Raw genomic sequence first — 11856 nt, 5'->3', positions numbered from 1 at the left:
ACAAATGTAGTTGCAATGTGAATGTGATTTTTGTCGATTTGTTTGCAAAATGACATGGCGGAGAAAACGATGAACATGAAAAGACAAACAGTTCAACTGTTCTCTTCTTTTTGTTTGTAAGATAAAACAAAGTCGAAATACAAAACTATTAACCTTAAACCTAATTGTTTTTGGCTCACGCGGAGGAAACGAGAAACATGAAAAGACAAAAGTTGAATATTACTTACTGTTTTATTGTAAATTTAATCGGTCTTATACCAAATGTTACAAATATTTTTAATTTTTATGGAATTGTTCTTTTTAAACAATGTTAATTAAGACTCGACCGCTAGTTTAATTGATTGCGTGCAAATAGAAAACAAGGAAAGTGTTGTTCTCTTCAGATGATCTGAAATTCACTTGGATGCATGATGTTTGCGAATCAACGTGATGATAGAGAAACATGCATGTAACTTGAAAAGGACTAAGGGTGTGTTTGGTACGAATATTTTTTAATTTTTTCATGTTTGGTTGGCTTAAATATTTTGAAAAATATTTTTTCTCATGAACTCATTTTCCTCCAATTGGGAGAAAAATATTTTCCCTTATCAAGAGAAGGAAAAATATTTTTCAAAACTCCTTTTCAATCTTCCCCATCCCCACCAACCTACCCCACCCCCTCACCCCCACCCGCACCCTAAATAAAAATATTATTAATATTACTTTCTTTTCATGTTATAGATAGATTTTTTTTTCATTTCAACAAATGAGTATTTTTTTTTCATAATATAAAAAAATATTTTTTTTATTTTAACAAAAAAAGTGATTTTTTTTCATGATGTAAAAAAAAGTCTTTTTTTTTCATTTCAACAAAATGAGTATTTTCTTTTCATGGTGTAGAAAAAATATTTTCTTTTATTTCAATAAAATGAGTACTTTATTTTCATGTTGTAGAAATAGTACTTTCTTTTTCAAACCAAAAAAAAAGTATTTTCTTTTTAGTTATGGAGCACAAATTTCAACTTTATTTTTACGTAAAAAAGTAAAGCAGCACATTAGTTCCTTTTGGTTTTATATGAATTTTTATAAGAATAATTAAATTCTTAAAAAAAATAAAGTCCCGAAAATGTTGGGAATTTGGGGGGGGGGGAGGAGGGGAGAGCAAGGAAACATTGGGGCCTTAGGGGAGGGGGGATGAGGAGAGTAGCATAAAAATATATTTTCTACTCTCTAACCAAATACTAGAAAATATTTTTCGGAAAAAGTTTTTCACTCACCAATCAAATAAAGGAAAATAAGTGATAAAACAACTCATTTTTCATGAAAACATTTTTTAGGAAAATATGTTCCTTCATACCAAACACACCCTAAAAGTTTTCATTTTATGTTTATCTTCCCCCTCTTTGAGAAAATCTCTAAACCAGTCCCGTCCTATTATTTTCTAAAATAAACTCTAATTAATATTACTCTTTCTGGTTGTTATTGCTTTATATATACCTGGAGCCCTAAAGTGCAGCAACAATACCAATAAATTCAGTATATTCAGGTATGTACTTAGACTTTACCCATACCTAGTGAAGATAGAGAGGTTCTTTCCAATAGACTTTCGGCTCAGAAAAGGTGAGAAGAAGAAATAAGTAGTATCAAACAGTAACAACATGGAAATACGATAACTGAAGCAAACTAAATAACAACAATAACAACAACAACAACAAATCCATTGCAATTTCACACATGTGGGGTCTGGGGAGGGTAGTGTGTACGCGAACCTTACCCTATCTTATGAAGGAAGAGAGGTTGTTTCCAAGAAACGAACTAAATAACATGACGTAATATAGATCTAAGAATATGAAGGTACATGAGTGCTACTAAATACTTCTGGTAAGAAAAGGGAGAAAACTTTCACTACCTACTAACCTTCTATCATAATATTCGACCTCCACACCGTGCTATCAAGGGTAATGTCTTCAGTAACCTGAAGCAGTTCAATGTCCTGCCTAATCATCTCTTCCCAATACTTCTTTGGCCAACATCGACCTCTTCTCAAATTAAACCCGCCATGGTCAACCTCTAACACCTCCTAACAGGAGCATCAAGCCCGAACCACGGTGCCCTTAAACAGGGGCGGTCCGACGAAGTTTTTGGCCTAAAGCCAAATTTTATGAGGGGCCTTTATTTTAATTAATAATTATCTTTTAAATTTGAAGTCTATTGTTTTAGATGCAAAGTTATTAAAAAAAAATTATAATCAATTTTTTTCTAATAATTCTTTCTCAATTGACAATATAGTTAATTTATTTAACCTCTCTTCAGACATTATTGAGCTAAGTTAAGATTTTATCAATTTTAATTTCGAAAAACTTCTTTCTGCTGAAGTAACGGTAACAAGAGTTATTAACATTATTCTATAAGCAATATAGGCATTTGGTTAAGAATCAAATCTTTTTATTTGATTGAGTATATCAATTAAATTGTTATCTTCTAATTGTACTATTTTCCTTAACACTTTTAATTCAGAAAATAAATATAAACCATCAATATCGGATTGATTATTATGCTTTAAGGAACACTCAAGATTAAGGCAGTATTTTTCCAAATTTTCATTATCTAGTGATCTCAGTTTTTTACGCTAAATAGAAAACAAAAAACATTTTCATATGCTTCGAATTGTTCAAATCTATTTTGAAGTGAAAAAATAGTCTTGTCTACTATGTATAAATAGTAATTAACTCTGAAGGACTCTTCAAGAGATTTCAATATCAATATTCTCGTCAAATTATTTTTTTCTATATATCACACGTTACTTACAAAGTTCGGGTTTGATTTTCATTTCGGATGCAATTGTCTTGGCAGAAATCATACCAGTTAGAATGGTGAAATGCCACAAAAGGTAATCCCGTGAGGTTGTTTCATTTATTCTTGATACCAGTTAGAAAAAAATTGATTATAAATTTAGATGAGGTTGTTTGATTGGTGAAATGCCACAAAAGGTAATTTCGTCTGAAATACAATACGTACCACTTTACGTAACAGAAAGGAAAAGAAAAATAAGGGGCATCTAATTCTTCCGACCATACGAGATGCCTTTATTAAAATAGAAAGAAGAAAAAAGGTTCATTTGACAGAACAAAGGAACTCTTGAAAAAGGAATTCGTGAAGGAATAAATGCATAATTTTTTTGAAAAAAGAAAAAGGAACGAATGTTTTACCATCTATCATTTTATAGACACTGTCTTTTCCACAGTACTGTTATTTTATTAAGTCGTAGCTCGTTTTCGTACGAGTATTACGAGCTTGATTTTCCATATTAAGAAAAAGTATTTAATAAAATCTAAATCTAGACGAACAATGCCGCAGTTAAACAAAGAAAAGGACTCAGATGCAACTCATGATTTGTTTCCTCATTTCTCAACAAAACATAAAAAGAGATTAATTGCATAAACACATATATATATATATATATATATATATATATATATATATATATATATATATATATATATATATATATATATATATATATATATATATTCACATAATTATCATTTTGTTGTAAAGAATTGAGCACTTAATCCAAAATTTTAAGGCAATTGATAAATTAATTATCATAAAACTTCTTCAAAAATCATTACAACGACCAATAAGCTAAGACAATACATTCTCTAACTGAATAGTTAAGAGATGAAATGAGAACCATGAAATAGGTAAAGATAAAACTGTTATAGTAACTAAGTTATAACCAAATATTCGATTGGTATCAATAGCTTAAAATGGGTGAAATAATGTAAAATTATTATGAGCACCAATAGAAAGCCTTACACAAAAATCGAATATGGATACTCTCTAACGATTAATGTAAGCTAAATATTTGACAAATATTTGTTACTCTATATTTAACTTGAATTCGGTTTATATTATTTTCGTTTACTTTTCTTTCTGATAAACTATAGTATTGTTTTCCTACTTACATTGCAATTTGCACTATACATACTTTATTGAAATGTGCCTTCAACGGTGACGAAGTAGTTGAATGTACACTGTTTTCATCATTTGAGTTTTAACCGTCAATAATTAAAAGTATAATTAATATACCATTGTTATTGGATATATTTTTTACTTTTAATAATTAAACTAGAGGTTGTCCGCCCTTCTTTTGTCTATCTAATTATTACATAGCGGTGAGCTCATACCTCAAAAAAAAAAGGAAAAGAATTGAAATTCTAATGCTTCTACTCTTAGGAGAGCTTTTTCAACCTCGTGATAATTGATGAATAGATGTCTACCTTTCTTTTGGTTCGCATGTTAGTTATGCAAGTTGATAGTATAACAATTATTTTTGCGATGATTAATTAATAACATAAATTAATGATCGTCATACATACATATATAATTCACTCTAAAAGAGTAATTTTATCTTTAAATAGGCAAATTTCTGCCATTCAATTACATATTTTTATACGATTTTTTTAGAATTGTTCATATTTCATATTTTTATACGTATTCATATTTCATATTATTTAATTAAGCAGAATTAACCCACAATTAAATGCTATATTAATTATGTGATGTGATGGTTATTTTTTCTTATGCATTCCAGCCGAAAACTGTATTATATGTTGGGATTAACACTACTCGCATGTAAAAAACTTATCCTCCCTAGATATTTATCCTAAATCGAAGTATAACATGTGTTTACATATATAAACTTCTTTAAGTTAACCGTAATATATTTTCTCACTATCAAATTATCTAACTATAGTAAATTGATATCGATCTATTGCAAACAAAGACGCTAGTAAATATTTTATCCATTTCAATTTAGATAATATTGTTTAACTTGATACAAAATTTAAGAAAAAAAAGACTTTTGAAATATGTAGTTCTAAAAGCTTAAGAGAAAAAAGTTTTTCATGCGTAAAATAAAAAGTATAAAATTAAAATATTTTTAAATATAAAAATAGTTATTAAAACAAAGTATTTCATTTAAATTAAAGGGGAAGTAAGTATTTGTCGTTATAGGAGATGAGAGGGCTTAGCTTAAGTGTGAGTCCACGTGTCATACAATGGTCTCTCCATGTGGCGCGGCGTAAGGCCTCCTCGATCTAACAACAATGAAGGCAAAGGGTCCTAAGGATAAGCCAATGGTGACTTTAGTCTCTTTGTATGTGGTCCCCACTCCCCTCTTCTTCTTCCTCTTCCTCTTCCGGTAAGAAAAAACCAAAGTAGATAGGACTATATATTATCCATTGGCAATCTCCACTATTAGTAAGATTTTCATCTAATTAAAAAAAGAATATGGGCCCTATTTCCTTTTCCCTCATTTGCCTTTCACAGTTGTACCTCAAGCATCAATACTTATTCCTTCACCAAAAATATCCAAAATTACCAATAAAAACAATTTGGCATTAACTTTTTTTTTTCTCTCACTGTATATATTGAGCACAGCTACACAAGTCCTCCATTTCTCTTGTCTCTGTGTTAAAATAGGAAAAATCGCCGGTGAACCACCTCGTCCAAAACGCCAATGGAAAACAACCAGCAATCGGCGGCGAATGCAGCGGCGGCGGCGGCAGCAGCAGCAGCGGCGTACCCAACGCAGCCACCGTACCACCACCTCCTTCAGCAACAGCAACAGCAGCTCCAGATGTTCTGGACCTACCAGCGCCAAGAAATCGAACAGGTTAACGATTTCAAGAACCACCAACTTCCTCTCGCCCGAATCAAGAAGATCATGAAAGCTGACGAGGATGTCCGCATGATCTCCGCTGAAGCCCCCATTTTATTCGCCAAAGCGTGTGAGCTTTTCATTCTGGAACTCACTATTCGTTCCTGGCTTCACGCTGAGGAAAATAAGCGTCGAACTTTACAGAAGAACGACATCGCTGCGGCGATTACGCGGACTGACATTTTTGATTTCCTTGTTGACATTGTTCCTAGGGATGAGATCAAGGAAGAGGGTGGTGTTGGTCTTGGGCCTGCTGGGATTGTGGGGTCCACAGCTAGTGGTGTGCCTTACTATTACCCACCAATGGGTCAGCCTGCTCCACCGGGTGTGATGATGGGCCGGCCTGCTATGCCTGGGGTTGATCCTTCGATGTACGTTCAGCCTCCGCCACCGCCGTCGCAGGCGTGGCAGTCCGTTTGGCAGACTGCTGAGGATAATTCCTATGCAAGTGGAGGCAGCAGTGGACAGGGTAACCTTGATGGTCAAAGGTAATTTTGTCATTATTCTCTTCAGATCTGGGTAAGCTAGGGTTTGATAAAATAAATTTAGTCAAATGAAATAGCTTCTTTTTTTTTCCATTTTTCTGAAAGGTGCTAACTTTTTTGTTTTTCTGAGGACTTGAGGTTTGGGGATGTTAATGTTTGTTGTTAAAACTGAAATTTTTACTTGTTTTAATTTCACTCTAGCAGATAGTAGCTACATATATTTTTGCTTTTTATATGTTTGCCTTCTTGCATGTTGAACACATTTTGGGCAATGCTTCCCAAATTCAAGTAAATTTCTTATATATGCTGGTGCAATCTCATTGATGTTGCAACATGGAGGTAGGAGTTCAATAATCAATGTGCACTCAAGACTTTCAGCCATCATTTTTGCTTCATTAATTTCATTTGTGGAGAAAATGAATTGACATATCTGGATTTTGTGGATATCTTAGGGCAACATATATGCTTTCACACATATATGCATGCTTGGGATATTCCATCCATAATGTTACCTATAATCCTGAGAATGAGCTGATATTTGATGTCTTTATCTGTGTTACAAAGTATGAAAAACATTTCCCGTCTCCCGGAGCCTTTTATGTGGTTTACATGTTCGTTAGGGTATAATTCTTGGCTATGCTGATGCAAATTGAACACGTGGCCAGTAGTAAAGTGGAATTAAATTTGTTGCCAACTGTGTTGACTTAGGTATGTCGTATAGGAAAGAATATCCAGAGCAAGTCCGAAGAACTAGGATAGTTGGATTTGGTTAGTCATAACCATCTATTTTCTCCTTTTCTGTCTTTTGCGTGACCGCCAAGAAAGAGAAATCAGGATGCATATGGTGTCAGATATTTGGCGCTTTGCATGGACAGTAAGCAAATCAGTTACTTTTTCTTGAATGTAGAAGCTCATCTATATTTCCTCAAAACGTTTCCATAGGTTTTCTCCCACTCTGACTTCTCAAAGAAGCTATCGTAAAGGAAAAGAAGTTCACCGTCTTATGATTCGTTTTCAGGGTGAGAGTAGAAGTTATATTGACAATCAAAAAACAAATAATCTTACCTAAATTAATATGCTAATCTAGTGATGAGAACTTTAAACTGAGCATGTTTCTTTGTGGTGATTGAGTTTTCATCTTATTTTAGTAATATTAGATGTTACGTCAACTGATGAGTTATGCTCTACGAGACAGTTCAGCCATGACTTGTAACTCATGACTCATCTGTTGTTTGGTTCATTTTAATTTTTATTGCTAGGTTCAAAAACTCTGGATAAGCTTTTAGAAATAGTTATAGATGAGAGCAACTCTAGGTTAAAATTGTATGTATTCAATGGATGATCCAATTTTACCTTTGCCTTGTTTTCAATTGAAAGCTTAACTAGAGTTATTCCAGTCTGTTGCTCAACCGTAATTATACATGGTCAATGGATGGTTTTTATTTAGAAAACGAGTTAGATTTACTTCAATCTCTTCCAGAAAAGAGTTAAATTATTCCGTTTGATTCTCATTGTTGGGTAGATTAAATTCTTGAAATCCCTCCTTTATTCTTTTCCTCGGACCCCGCGCATAGCGGGAGCTTAGTGCACCGGGCTGCCTCTTTATTCTTTTCCTCCTTTGTTCCCTCTTTCTTTAAGGTTAATATATTTGAATGAAGAGGAAGGGGAACAAAGAGAAAAGGAAGGGATTGTTCCTGTACTTATCATGATTGTAGAGGATGAAGAACAAAATTAAAGGACTTAATTCACAGTATCTTAAAACAAAGTTGAAGCTCTACTGTGTATATATATCCTATGGAGCTAGTACCAATACACCATTCCCTCTTGATTAATAGCTGTACATTGTTTCCATTCCTCACATGACACCTTCTATTTGATTTCTTTGCATCTTAGACACAAAAAGTTCACTTTTTGCACTACATTGGTTTAGCTACTAGCGAAACCCTCATCCAGCAGAAACCCTGTCAAAATTGGGCTTCAGTTCTCTGGAAATGGACAATAATGGTGCGCACTATATTTTCTAGATGTTTCTAGAATACGGTTCTATAATTAATGTACTTCAAAGAACACATCACCCCCTGAATACGAGCAGTTTAGGACTGAATTTAAGGTAAATTACCAGTAAGTGATTTTAAACTGTAGAGTAAAATATAAAGTTACGTCCTAAAATATCTTAAAGTACTATCGGGGGAACTCTTGTTGCTGTTTACAGGAACCATCCTTCCCCAGAGTACTTATCTCGCTTGTGATGTGCTACTTTCTAGAGATTGATAGGGATGTACAGTTGCACTTTAAAGAACTCGACACAACTTACATTTAATGCTTTCCAACTTAGCTTAGGCAGTTTATAAATTATGATATACTTCTGCTGGCTACTTTCTCAGTAGTTGTCTACATGATATGGCTACAGAATTTTGAAATGCTTCCAAAAATATAGTTCATGCATGAATTGTAATGACTTTCGTTGTTTGGCCACTTAGAGAGGAACTACATATTATGCTAGGTTTTCATATGCTATAGCAAATTTTTCTTTACCAGAAACAATGAATATAAATTTCCATTTTGCTCTTTTGTGCATGTTCTATGTGTGCTTGTGCAATTGTTTTATTGTTATTAATTTTTTGGTGCAGGTTTTTTGAGGGACCTATTTCTAAAGAGAGATTTAGGGTTCCACCGTGTTTGTCAATTTTTTCCCTGTTCTTTTATAATGATGAGAATATCTGTGAAAATAATTACTGAAATGCTTCTTTTGTCTTTCCACGGTTGGCCAATCTTTCATTTCTGCATAATTATATGATTAAGGAAATTGCATTTACTTAACTTAGGGTTCTGATTGCAAAGGTTAATATAGAGGGTTTTTGGATGTTCCCGTAAAAAGCATTTATTCTGGGCAGTTGAGATTGTCAAAGAGTGGTGTAGTATAACTCATTCGCTTACTTAATGTAGAGTTGATATGTTGAGTTCGTGCTAATTTGGAATCATGGTGGATTAAATAGTTCGATACATGTGAATTTTATTAAAAATATATTTTTGATAAATGAGATCCCAACACACCTAATATTTTAGGTGTGTGGACAAAATAATATATTTGTACAATATTTATTATGTACTATGTATCCCCATAGATAACAAAATTGTAGGGTAAAAATGTTAATTTAGGAGGTACAGGTGAATTAGTTGAGCTGCACATATGTTAGCTCGGATACCATCATTATTAAGAAAAATGATAATTTAGGAAAAGTATGTTGAGTTGCGAATGCCAACAATCATGTGTGAGCAGCCTAAACATGAATGCTGTTTAGGTCGCCTAATAGCTCAGCAGCATACATCGCATTTGGAGCTCAGATGTGATTCTAAGCCTTGCTACCTTATTCAGTTGATGTTAATTTCCTAATGGATATCACGCGCCATGCTTTGTTCTCAACCTGTATACTTTGACATATTTATTCCGTCCCTCTTTATCTTTTTTTTCTGGTTTAGACGGTCTCATAATTATGAGCTACTCCTATTCATTAATCCCGTCATGTTCATGTTATTTTACTCATTCGTGGCATGTCTCAATTTGTTTGGTATCATGTTGGCAGATATATATGCTAAGGTTAAATATAGTCTCTATCTGCTTTTTCTTACTTCACTGTTGTTATCTGTTTATGGGTTGTATTTTCTTGATGTGGTTTTACTTGTGGGGCTAAGCAGGTAACTTATCTATTTGAGTATTTGTCGGCTGTAGTTTCTTAACATGGTTCTGTTTGAGGATATAAGACTCTGATTTCTCATTCCTATGGTTCAACCATTAATTGTTTGTGATATTTTGTTCTATTTGATCTTGCTGCAGTTAATGATCATGTTTGCTGCCGATCCAGTCGCTTAGTGGCACAAAGGAAGCTATTAGTTACTAATGGTACATGTCCTCAAATGTGAATGATCCTTATTGCTAGTGTCCATGGATACTGGCTTAACTGTAATGACTTGAATCCTTTAGTCGTCTTGTTTGTATAAAACTTTGTGTAGTTTATCAGAATGTTTATGGATTTCTGTGTTATAATAAACTGACCTTACTACTTGCATAACAATTGTGTGTGTTACTTTAATTGGTTCTCTTTCGGACTATTGTTCTCTTGCTATAGTGCTATGATGGAATTATCGGTAGTGGGGATAATTTAGAAAACCTAGTGTCAACAATGCCTTACTTGTAGAGTTCTCTTTTTCTTGTTTGGTTCAGTATAACTACTTTGCCACAAAGATAAGCTCAAGAGTTCTTTATTACTCCTTGTTGAGATCAGTTGAATTGACTAGAATAACCTTAATCTTGTAAGATAGTTGCATGCAGGTCAAGAGAGGGAAGACATTCTTGTAAGTTCATGCTTGCAGTGTAATGTACTCAAGAATAGCAGTGTTTGGTCTTAACTAAGGGGTAAAGAATCATAATGTTTGGTCATGCAAGCTACACGACTTAATATATAGGTTTAAGGAGTAATGTGGTTCCACATCTCTCGATTTGAGTTCCAAGTGTTAATCTTTGAGAATACGCTACCCAGTTTACATCGTTATTGGTAGCCTGTTTGACCAAGCTTATTAGAAAATTTTTTTCCAAATTTCCAAAAAAAAAGGATGATTTGGAAAAATATTTTTAATCAACAATTAATGTTTAGCTAAGCTTTTAAAAAATGTGTTTCAAAGTGTATTTTTCTCAAAGTATTTTTCAAAAAGTGCTTTTAGGGAAAAGTTATTTTTCTGTTTCGCAAAAATTGTTTCTGCTTTTATTCAAAAATATTTTTTTCCTCCTAAAAGGCAAATTTGGAAAAAAAGTATTATTGGCCAAAAAGAAGCTATAATACTTGTGGCAAAACCCCTCCCACCTGTAAAATTGAACTGTCTTTTTAGGGTGGGTTCAACGGATATGAGGTTACTAGCTGTTCCCAAAGGAAGTTAACCTATGTGTTTACGAATAACACTTGCGTTTATCGGCAAGGAATACAGGTACACAATCAAGGAACATGAAAGAGAGACCCGAAAGTTCTCCTCTTTTCCCTTTAGTTTATTCTGGGAGTCTAAGTTTATAGTTATTGGAAGATTACTTAACCGAATTGCTTGCGAACCCAACTATTCAAGTTGTTGCTAGTTCACTTCAAACACCCCCCCACATGTATTATGTCAAAGTCATATCTCATGGCAGAGCAGAGGAAAGAGCATGTCGCAAATCGTGTCCTCAAAGCAGAAGAAGATGTCAGTAACCGCAATATACTTATGTGTGTAGCATTGGTTTATGGTTAAATTATTTTTGTCATGATGGCGGTATTCCTAGCTAGCATATAGGTGACAGATTCAACTGAACTCATAACTTTCGATTCGGAACATAAATTTATGTGTAAAATCTACCAAAATTACAACAAATAGTAGATATGAACTCAGCTTTAAAAACTTAATAAGTTTAATGCTAAAAATCTTAATGACTGAACCTATAGAGTTTAAATCCTGGATTCGTAATACCGAAACAAACGGACTCAAGCAACCGAGGCAAAATTGTACACGCGATGGTTGATATTTTAAGGATATTTCTTGTATTTACTTCGGTCTTCTCGGCGCAAAATGAGTCCTTACTGTAAACGTACTGTATCCTGGTAAACTTGGAAATTTGAACGGCGAAGCTGGCTACAGCAGAATTCT

General features: G+C 33.5%; 1 protein-coding gene across 1 annotated transcript; it reads left to right on the top strand.

Moving 5' to 3' along the window:
• The first annotated feature begins 5242 nt into the window (after window positions 1-5242).
• On the top strand, window positions 5243-10256 carry LOC107765408 (nuclear transcription factor Y subunit C-1). Its single transcript, XM_016584046.2, has 2 exons — window positions 5243-6192; window positions 10025-10256. Exons 1-2 carry the CDS (start codon window positions 5504-5506, stop codon window positions 10026-10028), a joined length of 693 nt encoding a protein of 230 aa, XP_016439532.1. The 5' UTR covers window positions 5243-5503; the 3' UTR covers window positions 10029-10256.
• The last annotated feature ends 1600 nt before the right edge of the window (window positions 10257-11856 follow it).

This window comes from Nicotiana tabacum, chromosome 4 (genome assembly GCF_000715075.1).
Source record: "Nicotiana tabacum cultivar K326 chromosome 4, ASM71507v2, whole genome shotgun sequence".
Lineage (NCBI taxonomy): Eukaryota > Viridiplantae > Streptophyta > Magnoliopsida > Solanales > Solanaceae > Nicotiana > Nicotiana tabacum.
Note: the sequence above shows the minus strand (reverse complement) of the source record. Positions and strands in the feature narration are given on the sequence as shown.